The 13,906-nt window shown below is 43.2% G+C and overlaps 1 protein-coding gene across 1 annotated transcript; it reads right to left on the bottom strand.

Moving 5' to 3' along the window:
* Positions 1 to 217: 217 nt before the first annotated feature.
* Positions 218 to 1,151, bottom strand: LOC142665094 (olfactory receptor 5V1-like). The gene is given in 2 exon segments (XM_075844640.1): positions 218 to 803; positions 805 to 1,151. Coding segments are annotated over 2 exon segments (933 nt in total).
* Between the last annotated feature and the right edge of the window lie 12,755 nt (positions 1,152 to 13,906).

The raw sequence follows: 13,906 nt of genomic DNA, 5'->3' as shown, positions 1-13,906 counted from the left end.
AAACCACATCTGGTCCAGCCAAACACAGCCCCATCGTCCCATGTCCCCGCCCTGATCACTATCTATTATGCCCAGGCTTATAGGTGCTAAATTTTTGGCACCATAATCCCTACCGCAGAGAAATTTTGTAGCTTCTTCTTGTTATTTAGATGACACCATATAGCTCTACCACTTCTTGGAGTTCCTCCTGGTGGCTTCCATGTTGGCCGAGTTTTTATTATTTACTAGGCTTTTTACCAAATTTTTTTTTTAGGGTTCCTTTGACATCCTTATTTCTTATACTGTAGATGATCGGATTCAACATTGGAGTCACCACTGTGTAGAGTATTGAGATAACCCGGTCCCGAACTGGGGAATAGCTGTGCCGAGGACGTAAGTACATGAACATAATAGTTCCATAGTATAGAGAAACCACGGTTAAGTGTGAAGCACAGGTGGAGAACGCCTTGTTCCTCCCTTTGGTAGAACGGATCTTCAAGATGGTGGTGATGATACGAAAATAAGAAACTAAAGTCAACAAAAAGGAGCAAAGTGCTATTACCCCCCCTGAGATGTACACAGCCACCTCATTGAATAAGGTATCTCGGCAGGAGAGCATGAAGAGTGGTGGCATCTCACAGAAGAAGTGGTTGACATGGTGGGACTTGCAATACGGCAACTGAAAGGTGAAGGCAGCGTGGATGATGGAGTTTAGGAAGCTCATGGTCCAGGAAAAAGCAGCCAGGCATGCACATAGTTTCTTATTCATGATGATCTGGTATCTCAAGGGGTTGCAGATGGCCACGTATCGGTCATAGGCCATCCGCCAATGTTATACATTCCGCAGCTCCCAAAGCTAAGGAGAAATACATCTGAGAGGCACATCCTAAGAAGGAAATGCTTTTGTCTTGAGACAATGTATTCACGAGTATTTTGGGCACGATGGTGGAGGAAAAACAGATGTCAATGAATGCGACATTGCTGAGGAAGAAGTACATGGGGGTGTGCAGATGGCTGCTGACTCTTACCACCACAATTAATAGGACATTTCCTGACAGTGTGATGGTATATATACTCAAGAATAGCAGGAAGTATATTGCCTGAAGATGTGGGCTGCTGGACAGACCAAGAAGGATGAATGACCTCACAGTTGTTTGGTTGAGCTGTTCCATTACACGTCTCAATATGTACCTAAATAGAGAAAAGGACGTCAATAGTAATGATGTGTGCGCTCCAGGGAACCCACCAGTGTCCATCGCCGGCCCCTACATGGACTTGTTTCAGGCACTTCACCCAAATAAGAATGGACCACGTGACAATACCAGGTGAAAAGTGATTTTTATGGATGATCGATCATCAGAGTGGTGATAGATTAGGAGATTATTGTACTACATTTCATTCATTTTATTGGAAAGTAACCGATCATATGCAACCCTTCCATCGGTGGCTGGGACAGGATACCATATGGTTTGTACTCAGGTACTACTCTATCTATCTATCTATCTATCTATCTATCTATCTATCTATCTATCTATCTATCTATCTATCTATCTATCTATCTATCTCCAGATATGATATGGCTTGTTCTCAGATACTATGACACGTTAGTGGGACAAACCATTAAAGAAGTAGCATGAGATTAAAGAGAAAAATGTTTGCTCCCCCCCCCCCCCCCCAGTAAAAGTGCAATCTTTTCAGAGGCATAGAGGTGCAGAGGTAGCAATTCCTCAGCCAAGTTACCAGCCATCCATCCCTGCTGTACAGTTTTCCAATAGGAAGATTGACAGAAAGTCCAGAAAACTCCCTTCAAAATATGCCAAGTATCTCCAATGCTGAGAACCTCCAGGGACCTCGTTTGTATACATTGATGTGACTTTCACTTTTATTAGCCGCCTAGTTTAGATTCTGTGGCCCTTTAAAAACATTTCTGAAGTAATAGCCGAAAAATCCCCAGATATTTAGTGCCAGGGATCGTTCACGCATTTCACTAATATTTCTTCATTTCACTTCCTCTCGGAGAATGTTGTCAGACAGTTGTAACATTACCAAGTCTGACTAGGCACAAACTCTTTCTTCTAGGGGAAGTCCATTTTTCCTGTGCCCCCCCTCGTCCTCTCGCTTTTAATATAAAACACATTGTGTGGGACATCACATGATTCTGCTGGTGACCTGCAGACATTTACAAAACTTCTAACCAGCCCAAAACACAGAAAATTGCGAGGAAATAGTCTATAAAGCTGGGTGGCATCCACTAATGGCAGCCAAGACAGCGCCCATGTCGCCCAGCTTTCCATGGAGCCTGAATGGAATATAAACCTGCACATTGGGGTCGGTAACTTATGTAAAGTCCCCCCCCCCCCCCCATTCTCCCATCATGCAAATAATTGTATTAAAGACATAAAACATGAGACGAACGTCAAAGGTCTGATGAGTTGCCCAACTCAAGTTTTGCCAAAGTTTGCGCAGGTAAAATCTACAGCGGATTACAGTAGCCGCCAAGTGGATGAGATTTTACCAATTTTTTCCCATGGAAATTGACTTGCGGTGCAAATTTTAAAATCTGCAGCACGTTGATTTCTGTTGCAGAAAGGGCATAGATTTGTTGTAAATTTCTCCCTGTAAATTAAATAGGGATGGAAAAATCGGCAATGAAATGCACAACTAATGTAATGTTGCAGATTTTGCTTTGGATTAAATGCGGATTCGCACCAAAATTCGCAGCTGCAGATTTCAAAACATTTGACTTTTTTTCTTTTCAGATTCTGCAGGAAAATCCGCAATGGCAAATCTGCATCAAATCCCTAAGATTTCCCTGCAGATTTGCTACAGAATTATTCGCAACTAATTATCTATCTATCTATCTATCTATCTATCTATCTATCTATCTATCTATCTATCTATCTATCTATCTATCTATCTATCTATCTATCTCATATCTATCTATCTATCTATCTATCTCATATCTATCTATCTATCTCATATCTATCTATCTATCTATCTATCTCATATCTATCTATCTATCTATCTATCTATCTATCTATCTATCTATCTATCTATCTATCTATCTATCTATCTATCTATCTCATATCTATCTATCTATCTATCTATCTATCTCATATCTATCTATCTATCTATCTATCTATCTATCTATCTATCTATCTATCTATCTATCTATCTATCTATCTATCTATCTATCTATCTATCTATCTATCTATCTATCTATCTATCTATCTAATATAAAACGTGTATGCAGGTGCAAGAATACCTTTGACTGCAAATATACAGCAGACAAAAAATGTCAACAGCACACTGAGAACATTAATGTAACCTAAACAGCTAAATATAAATAAATATGCATTACTGCTAAATCTACTTATAATAGGTAGGTTCTTAGCGCACATTTTGATCAAAAAGTGTTTGCCCACCTGCCACGACAAGGCGACCCCTGTGAGGTGGGGACCTACGCTGCACATACACCCGGAACTGGCACTAAGCCTACATATATCTGGGGATGGTAGGAACTAGCATTCAACTAATTAAAATCCCACCGGGCAGAATGGGAGGAGTGCAAGAACAAAAATGGAGGCAGTCACCAACCCCACATATAGGAATCACATAAACACAACAAAAGTATGAACAACACATTCCAACAAAATGACACAAAACGTGTATACAGGTGCAAGAACGCCTGTGACTGCAAATATACAGCACACAAAAAATGGTGACAGCACACTGCGAACACCAATGTAACCTAAACCACTAAATATAAATAAATATGCATTACTGCTAAATCTACTTATAATAGGGAGGTTCTTAGCGCACATTTTGATCAAAAAGTGTTTGCCCACCTGCCACGACAAGGCGACCTCCATTAGTTGATTGCTGGTTCCTACCATCCCCAGATATATATGTAGGCTTAGTCCCAGTTCCGGGTGTATGTGCAGAGTAGGTCTCCACCTATGGAGGTCGCCTTGTCGTGGCAGGTGGGCAAACACTTTTTGATCAAAATGTGCGCTAAGAACCTCCCTATTATAAGTAGATTTAGCAGTAATGCATATTTATTTATATTTAGTGGTTTAAGTGACATTAGTGTTCGCAGTGTGCGGTCGCCATTTTTTGTCATCTATCTATCTATCTATCTATCTATCTATCTATCTATCTATCTATATCTATTTTATCTTTCTTTTTCATATCTATATATCTATCTATTCCATATCTAAATATATAGCGCAGATCTACTATCCGGTTGCATATTTTGTATGAGTTATTTACTTGTTAGGGTATGTTCACATGCACTAATTACGGACGTAATTCGGGCGTTTTTGCCCCGAATTACGTCCGAAAATAGCGCCTCAATAGCGTTGACAAACATCTGCCCATTGAAAGCAATGGGCAGACGTTTGTCTGTTCACACGAGGCGTATATTTACGCGCCGCTGTCAAATGACGGCGCGTAAATAGACGCCCGCGTCAAAGAAGTGATCGGTCACTTCTTTGGCCGTAATTGGAGCCGCTATTCATTGACTCCAATGAATAGCAGCGCCAATTACGTCCGTAATGGACGCGGCGTTCAAGCGCCTGCACATGCCGTCACGGCTGAAATTACGGGGATGTTTTCAGGCGGAAACATCCCCGTAATTTCAGCCGTTACGGACGCTGTCGTGTGAACATACCCTTAGTGTCTTGCTCAAGAATATTTGATAACCCCGTATCTATCAGGTCCCATGAATGCTAATTCTATCTATCCTTTTGATCATATCTACCGGATTTAAACATGCATTTCATGGTCTAAACTTACATATAAACATAAGATTCCTTATTCCTCTGATTCATCCATGACTGAGTTCTCCATATTGGAATAATCATCACAGAGTCTCTGCAATGGCCGAGGCAAAATCACCAATCTAATAATCTGCCCCTTTAAATACTATAGTACAGTTGGCGTCTTTGGCTGGTGTTGTTTAATGGGGTTTAGGTCCTCCCAAGTCCATTAAATGTCTATGCTGCAGAACTCTCTTATTCCTCCTAATTGGAGTCTCTGCGGAATGACTTCTACTATCTCAAGATGATCTGATTTACTGCAATTATTCTTGTCTTTGAGTCCAACTTAATTTTACTGTCTGTGTTGTTTTATTTGAATTTGGGGACCTAATGGTCTGATGTTATTCATATATCAGGAAGATCATCGTGAGCAATGCTCAAGGTCGCATTAGTGCCACTCATAGTGCCCCATTTATTGTCAGCCCCAGTGCCCCAATCAAGGCCAGTAAGTGACAGTCCCAATGCAATATTAGGGCCAACCACTGTGCCGACATGAGTACCAGCCATAGTAATAACTCACCTGCTCATGGACTGCTCACACTCCCTGACACACAGGATGTTACATGTCAGCAGCCAGAGGGGGCTACTGGGCAGAAGAACAACAATGCCATCAAGTGACATCACTCAGTCTGTTCTCACAAGAAGGATGTAGCTGTCTTTTGACAACTGCATCAAATTGTCTGATGAGTGAGCTACTATTGATGAAATTGGGGAGGTGGGGCATTGTGTTGCGCTATCTAGGTAGGGAAGGCGCTAAACCATAAACCTCTGTATCGTGGGTTCATTGGATTGGAAATTGCTGGGAGGAGCAAATGCTTATGAAGCAAGCAATACTGCCATTTGCGCCACCCACTCCTTTCAGTACCTCAAAATAGCACCTAGGGTGGTAGTCACCCTATAGTCTTTTGGATTATCACATCTAGTGCTAGATCAGCAATAATGAAATAATTTTTTTCTTAAAAATGAACAACGTGATCTCACCAGAGGGAACCTTGCTTTGCGCTTTACTTCAGTGTCAGTCATATGTGTGTATGTGCGGAAATGGATAAAATTGAGACAGGATTTACGGCCGTGGGAAGAGTAGTGGTTTTCAGAGGTGTTACTTGAAGCTCTTTTGTCCCAAGTCGAAAACTGTGGCCTTCATTTATCATATGGAATTTATAGTACTGCTCTTCTGATATTGGGCTAAGGGACTTTAAAGGGGTTGTCCAGGCACGAACAATTGATGATCTATCCACAGGATAGGTCATCAGTATATAATCGGTGGGGGTCCGACTCACAGACCCTGCACTGATCAGCTGCTCCAACTGCCTCTGGGCACCGTATGTTATGCAGTGTATGCAGTATTCGGAGCCGGAAGCAGATGGCTCCATACACTGCACAGCGGCCGTGATGCAGAACAGCAACTCTGATCTTATTCACTTGAAAAGGAGCAGAGCTGAAGTACTGCAGCTCGGCCGCTATCCTGTGACCGAGGCCATCTGCTTCCGACATGGACATCGGGTGCCCGGAGGCAGCCGGAGTAGCTGATCGGTACAAGGTTTCCGGGTGTCGGACCCCCGCCAATCATATATTGATGACCTATCCTGTGGATAGGTCATCAGTTGTCTATGCCTGGACAACCCCTTTAAGGCCCCCCGCAGAATCCAGGACTTGGGTGCGACCTCAACCTCTGCACCCTTTTTATCTACGCTTCTGGTGGCTATTGTTTTATGAACCGTACTGGTCCATTTTTAATTTCACAATAACACATACAACATTGGTACAGCTTTCAGCCGCATCTAGGCTAGGGGCATAGCTATAGGGAGGGAAGACGCAACAGTCGCATTCGGGCCCTAGTACCTAAGGAGGCCCAAAGATTCCTCTGCCAAATAAGTAGAAACTAGTATTACAAATGGCACAAGTTGGATGGGGGCCAATATTGGGGCTCATAGAAGTTACTCCTGAATTCTCAGGTTTGAATTGGCGACATATTTTCCCAGATAGACTTTGAAAGTGAATGGTTTCACTTCCTGAGAATCCACGGTGGAGACATATTCTTACTTGCACAGTCATCATTACTGGATGTGTTATGTTCCCCTGTAGATTTTTTGCAGGGAATTTCCCTAATCCCCATTATCAGCTCATGTAAAAAAAAATTATTTAGATCTTAAGTTTAAAAGAAATTTCCCTTTGATTACACAGGAACATTTTAAGTGATTGTCATTGTTCAGCTTCCTTCCGGGCCACAAGCCAATGTACCACTCAGGACTGGAAGATTTACGGTTCATGTAAGATATCAACAAGCTGTAGGACTTTTCCTGGAAATCGTATCATTCGTTTTGTATTATTATGACATGAAAATGTTTACTTGTATTTACAAGAATGTGATCCTCGTATAAAAGCAACATATGGGGCAAATGACCAAAAAACACTCCAAAAATTCACTTTTCATGGTTTTGTATTTAGTCCTGATATTCTCAACCTTGATGGAAGTAATTCAATCATCTTATAGCTTAGGTAGGTCTTCTAGTTTTATATCTACCTTCCCCTTCACTTGAGAGTAATCTTATAGAAATTGCAACCTTCTAGACACCACAAATGGGCCAGAAATTTGTCCCCTTAACCCACAAAATAGCAGTTGCCACTTCTGAACAGTTTTTTTCCAAGCTGCTCCAGACTGGGTAGGATAGTATGTGGTTGGAAATAGTGGATGGGACTGCTTTGTGGGGGGCACATTATTTTTATTGGGGTTTTTAATGGGTCGCATGTATTCATTCTGTACATAAAGTGTAGTTTATGTCAACCAGCAGCCGATTGGTTAAAACTGTTAAAAACATTTCTTTATACCAGTTTTTATACATGAACGTAAGAGGTTTCCAAAAATTTCAGGTCACGCTGTGGAAGTATCTCGATATGCAAGGACAATGTATCAGAAGAGAAACCCCTGTGGCTGCTCTTGGGCCTGAGGAGATAGAAGTACCAGCGGAGGTTGTGCCCCAACTCGGGTTCCCATGGATCGTGGCCTAAGGTTGGATGGTGCCCTCTGCAGTATCTTCTGCCACCATATGGAGTAGCATATATAGTGCCCAAATAACTTAATCCTACGGAGTACTAACATACAATATAGTGCCTGATCACCACCACAATACGCCCAAATAACACTGGCAGGCAGTCGCCTTCATGACACAACCCAATCAATAAAATAAGGATTTAACTGTATCCCGTGTAGCCGCTTTTCCATAAGTGGCACCCCCTTCAGTAGGGACAAGTCATGCAGCCTGTGTGACCAGAAAGGTCACACACCCTAAAGGCCCTTATGGTGTGACCCTTCCTTTCTCCACAGGTTTTGCATTTAGCCAACAAAGAAGTGGTAGACCATCCTAGGATCTACTACACCAATCTCTACTACAATGGAAGGAAAGGAGGGTCGGGTCAATATTTTCTTATAGAGCCCCCTTTTCTCAATATACATCCCCATTGGTACCTCAAAAATGGTTTAAAAAAATCAGATAAATTATTTCTTATATCTGCAGTTCTTTTTAGATGTCATTTTGCTATAGTTTCTTCGGACCAGAGATCATGTTGGCCAGGAGCAGCGCTGTAACACGCTCAACCGGTTATATCTAATATTATTGATATTATGCATGGAAACGGGGCATAAAATCACTACTTGGGTCTGTTGATAGGATGACTCACCAAGAGGACTACTATAAAGTCTGAATGTCTAGTAATCGCTTCTCTTATTTCTAGGTTAGACAAGATGATGGCAAGTTGGAAAAATTCCAAATGCCTAATATTTAATATCTAAATCTGGAAGAAGTCAGAACACGTAATTAACGGCTTCCTATAGTAAATTCTTATTATTATTATCCTATTTTTGCGCTTAAGAACATAAAAATTGTACATATAGTTCCTATTGCAACTTTGAAGTTTGTCTTAAAGTTGTCTGTATTGTAAGGGTTTGTTCTTCTTTATTTATTCTGTGTGTAATGGGCAGACATTGTAGTGCCTCCATTGTTACAATAAACTGGAATTCCCCAAATATTAAGGTGTAGTTTGCAGCAAGCTGAAATGCGTTGGCTTTGATCTTCAAATAGTTTAACTGACCCATAGGATTTATGAAAATCACTTTCCATATGATCTTAATGAGGACCTGTCACTAGGTCATATAAGTTGAACTGGTTAACTGGCCTGAATAGTTCTCTGTCCCTGATTCCAGTGCTGTTTTTCTTTTTTTCCTGGACCCTCCTGTTCCTGAGGTAGGGCCCACTGTTGTGTTGGCTCCCTATCTGCTAATTTGCTGTAGTTGGCCAATAGGGTGGGGCTAACTCCCCTGCATCTGATGCTAACCAATCAACACGAGGCAGCTTGTGGGTAGTTCATGCCCTTTTGGCTAACTACAGCAAATTAGCATATAGGGAACCAACACAACAGTGGGCCATATCTCTAGAACGGGAGGGCCCAGGAAAAAAAAAAAACAACGCTGGAATCAGGGAGGCAGCGGTATTCAGGTAAAAAAAAAAACAGTTCAACTTAAATGATCGAGTATATGTATAACTTGGAGAAGAAAGATTGCACCGCACTCACCTCTTTCCAAAGGTGCTTTTATTTCAACAGCTAGAAGCGGGTACAACATGGGAGAAACGGACAAGACAACTGGCCTACGCCGTTTCACATCCTCCAGTCCTCTTGAGAAAGCGTCTGGAGGATGTGAAACGGCGTAGGCCAGTTGTCTTGTCTGTGTCTCCCGTGTTGTGCCCGCCTCTATCTGTTGAAATAAAAGCACCTTTGGAAAGAGGCGAGTGCCGTGCAATCTTTCTTCTCCAAGTTATATATCTGCCTACATCTCTCTAGTACGAGCACCATCGACGATTGGTGATGGTACCACAAGTCCCAGCGTATACGTGGTCCTGGAAAAGCCTAAAGTGAAGGTAGTGCCAACCATTTGTTTATTCTAATTTTTTTTTTAAGTTAAATGATCGAGTGACAGGTCCTCTTTAGGGAATATAGAACATGGTCATATTATCTAATATTAGTAAACAGCACCTGCAGATCTTCAGGCCTTTATAAAACACATGCTCGTACAGTGCGATTTCTAGGGATCTTTTTGGAACACATTTGTCCATACAGCACTATAGACTGTATTAGTTTATTATTATTATTATTATTTTCCTTTAAAAACCTTAACATTTATATATTAAATGGGGGGGGGGGGGGTACGACTTTAATTTTTGCCTAAGGGTAGGGGCGAAGTTGTAGAGATTGAGGTCGCAACGGAACCATGGTGCCTGAGGGGGTGCAAACCCCTCTGCCATATGAGAAAACACCAGTATTATAAAAGGCATAGTAGATGAGGGGTCGCGTAACAGATTTTGCATTGGAGCCTTGGATCTTTAATTTACACCTCTTCCTAAGGCCTCATTCATATGGCTCATTTATGATTCTTTCCAAAGTTCTATATACATTTGTTTCATCATATTTAATTTACAAAAACATTTCTTAAATCTGGCATCAATGAGACCTGATAGGTTCAGGATTATCAAATATTCAGAAATTTCAGAGGGTCATGTAAGATTTTATATATATATATATATATATACACACACGCACACACACACACACATGGGCAGGAAGGTGTTAAAAGCAGGATGCGCTGTTCAATTTGAATTATGTCTGAGAAATTGTACTCACTAATGCATTTGAAATATTTTAAAGCGCTCTCTAGTGGTAGAAGTATAGAATGCAGCAGTTTAAATTTTCTGCTTTGCAAAACACAAGTGACACGTTTCCTTTTTGGCACATAAATTATTTACTGGTAGATTATACAGAATGTTCACAATTCATTCCAAGAAAGAAAAAAACCAACATCTGTTTTTCTTAAAGGGTAACTATCATTTCCTTTTTTTATTTTTTTTAATAATGTATATAGGGCAGTCGATTTCAAGAAATAATGCAATATACTTTTATTAACCAATTCAGCCTCCCCTCATTGGAAAACTCTTCCAGAACGGCTGCCCCTGTCCTCAGCTACCGGAAGTTTCTAGGGAAAATTCATGTTCAGCGCCGTACACGCTGAATGTGGGACACTTCATGCTCCTGAAACCCGATGCACACAATGTCTCAGTGCGTTGGGTATTTCTAGAACAGACTGTTTCAGTCTGTTCCTAATAACCAGCCCCACTGATCTTATCTCCCTGCTTTCCCTGCCAGACACTTTTATAAATTGTAATGATAGGGAAACAGACAAGTGAGCCCTAATCTACCACTCAGTCCCTGCCTACTTGCAACGACCCGCCCTAGGCGACGGGGTACAACTGGGCGACGGTCCCTACACTCAATAAGTGCACAACAGACAATAGACAAGGAAACACAGAACAAAGGGAAACGGGGCAGTTGCCCACGGCAACACCGTCAGCAACAAGAGTAGTAAACGAGCCGAGTCAAACCAGGAGAGTACGAAGTGCCAAACGCAGAGCAGGAGAGTACTCAGTAAGCCAGGGTCAATACGAAGCAGGGACAAGTAGTTCAAGGAGCTGCAGCAGGGCCAGGAAACCAACAGAGAAGAATCACAAGCAAGGAGGAACAGGAAAGGCAGGTATAAATAGACAGAGGGCGGGAGCTAGCTCCGTCTGGCCAGGCTGTGATAGGCTCTCCCACTCCTAAGCCTGCCATCCTGAGTAGTGGAAGATGGAGTCAGTCTCACAGACATAGAATCAGGTGCAGACTGATTACCTATGGGCGTGGATACAGAAGCTGTGCATGGCAGATCCTTAACAGTACCCACCCCTTTTATGAGGGGCCACCGGACCCTTTCTAGATGGACCTGGTTTATTGGGGAAACGAAGGTGGAACCTCCTGACCAATACCCCAGCGTGAACATCCCGGGCGGGTACCCAAGTCCTCTCCTCAGGCCCGTATCCTCTCCAATGGACCAGGTACTGGAGGGAGCCTTGGACCATCTTGCTGTCCACAATCTTGGCCACCTCGAATTCTACCCCCTCAGGGGTGAGAACGGGGACAGGAGGTTTCCTCGAGGGAACCAAGGACGGGGAGAAGCGTTTAAGGAGGGAGGCATGAAACACGTCGTGTACTCGAAAAGATGGGGGCAACTCCAGTCGGAAGGAGACAGGATTGAGGACTTCAATGACCTTGTACGGCCCTATAAACCGGGGAGCAAACTTCTTGGACGGGACTTTAAGGCGCAAGTTCTTTGACGATAGCCACACCAGATCCCCGACCATAAACAAGGGGTTAGCAGAACGTCTTCGATCAGCCTGAGTTTTTTGTACGCTCTGGGACGCCTCTAGGTTCTTCTGAACCTGGGCCCAGACTGTGCACAATTACCCGATGAACGACCTCTACCTCGGGATTGTTGGAACTACCAGGTGAAACGAAGGAGAAACGTGGATTAAACCCAAAATTACAGAAAAAGGGGGAGACCCCTGACGAGTTACTGACCCGGTTATTAAGGGAAAATTCGGCGAGGGGAATGAATGAGACCCAATCATATTGACAGTCAGAGATAAAACACCTTAAATATTGTTCTAGAGACTGATTAGTCCTCTCGGTTTGGCCATTAGTTTCAGGATGGAAGGCAGAGGAGAAGGACAGATCAATCTCCAACTTTTTACAGAAGGCTCTCCAAAACAAAGAAACAAATTGTACCCCTCTGTCAGAAACAATATTGACAGGGAGCCCATGGAGACGCAGGATGTGTTTGGCAAACAAGGTAGCTAACGTCTTATAATTGGGTAGTTTTTTGAGGGGCACAAAGTGGCACATCTTACTAAAGCGGTCTACTACAACCCACACCACCGACTTGCCTTGAGATGGAGGCAAATCGGTGATAAAATCCATTGAGATACGGGTCCAAGGTCTCTGGGGAATGGGCAAAGAACGTAGTAAGCCTGCTGGTCGGGACCTGGGAGTCTTGGACCTAGCACAGACCTCACAAGCGGCGACGTAGGCCTTAACGTCTTTAGGCAACCCAGGCCACCAATAGTTTCTGGCAATGAAGTGCTTGGTACCCAGGATGCCTGGATGACCAGATAGTGCGGAGTCATGATTTTCCCTAAGTACCCTTAGCCGGAATTGCAGGGGAACAAACAGCTTGTTCTCAGGAAGGTTCCCGGGAGCTGAACCTTGATCAGCAGCAATTTCAGAGACTAAATCAGACTCAATAGAGGAAATGATTATACCTGGAGGCAAAATACAAGCAGGATCTTCCTCCGAAGGAGGGCTGGCCATGAAGGTACGCGACAGTGCATCGGCCTTAATATTTTTAGACCCAGCCCTATAGGTAACCAAAAAGTTGAATCTGGTAAAAAATAGCGCCCATCGAGCTTGTCTCGGGTTTAGCCTCCGGGCAGATTCTAGGAAAACCAGATTCTTGTGGTCGGTAAGGACCGTTACCTGGTGCCTAGCCCCCTCCAGGAAGTGGCGCCACTCTTCAAATGCCCATTTAATGGCTAAGAATTCCCGGTTGCCAATATCATAGTTACTCTCAGTGGGAGAAAACTTCCTGGAGAAGTAGGCACAGGGACGGAGATGGGTGAGGGACCTGGTACCCTGGGACAAGACAGCCCCCACTCACACCTCGGACGCGTCAACCTCCACGATAAATGGCTCCATTTGGTTGGGCTGAACCAACACCGGGGCCGAGATAAAGCACTTCTTAAGGACCTCAAAAGCCTGTACAGCCTCAGGAGGCCAGCGGAGGAGATCAGCACCCTTGCGAGTGAGGTCCGTAAGAGGCTTAGCGATGACCGAGAAGTTAGCAATAAATCTCCTGTAATAATTAGCGAACCCCAAGAAGCACTGTAACGCCTTCAGGGAGGCAGGTTGGACCCATTCCGCCACAGCCTGGACCTTGGCGGGGTCCATGCGGAATTCATGAGGAGTGAGGATTTGACCCAAAAATTGTATCTCCTGCACCCCAAACACACATTTTTCGGTCTTCGCAAACAGTTTGTTTTCCCGAAGGACCTGGAGCACCTTCCTGACATGCTCAATGTGGGAGGACCAGTCCTTGGAAAACACAAGTATGTCATCAAGGTACACTACAAGAAATACCCCCAGGTAATCTCTTAAAATCTCATTTATGAAATTCTGGAAGACCGCGGGAG

The sequence above is a fragment of the Rhinoderma darwinii genome, chromosome 12 (genome assembly GCF_050947455.1).
Source record: "Rhinoderma darwinii isolate aRhiDar2 chromosome 12, aRhiDar2.hap1, whole genome shotgun sequence".
Classification (NCBI taxonomy): domain Eukaryota; kingdom Metazoa; phylum Chordata; class Amphibia; order Anura; family Rhinodermatidae; genus Rhinoderma; species Rhinoderma darwinii.
The sequence above is the reverse complement of the archived record's forward strand: the minus strand, read 5'-3'. Positions and strand labels throughout refer to the sequence as shown.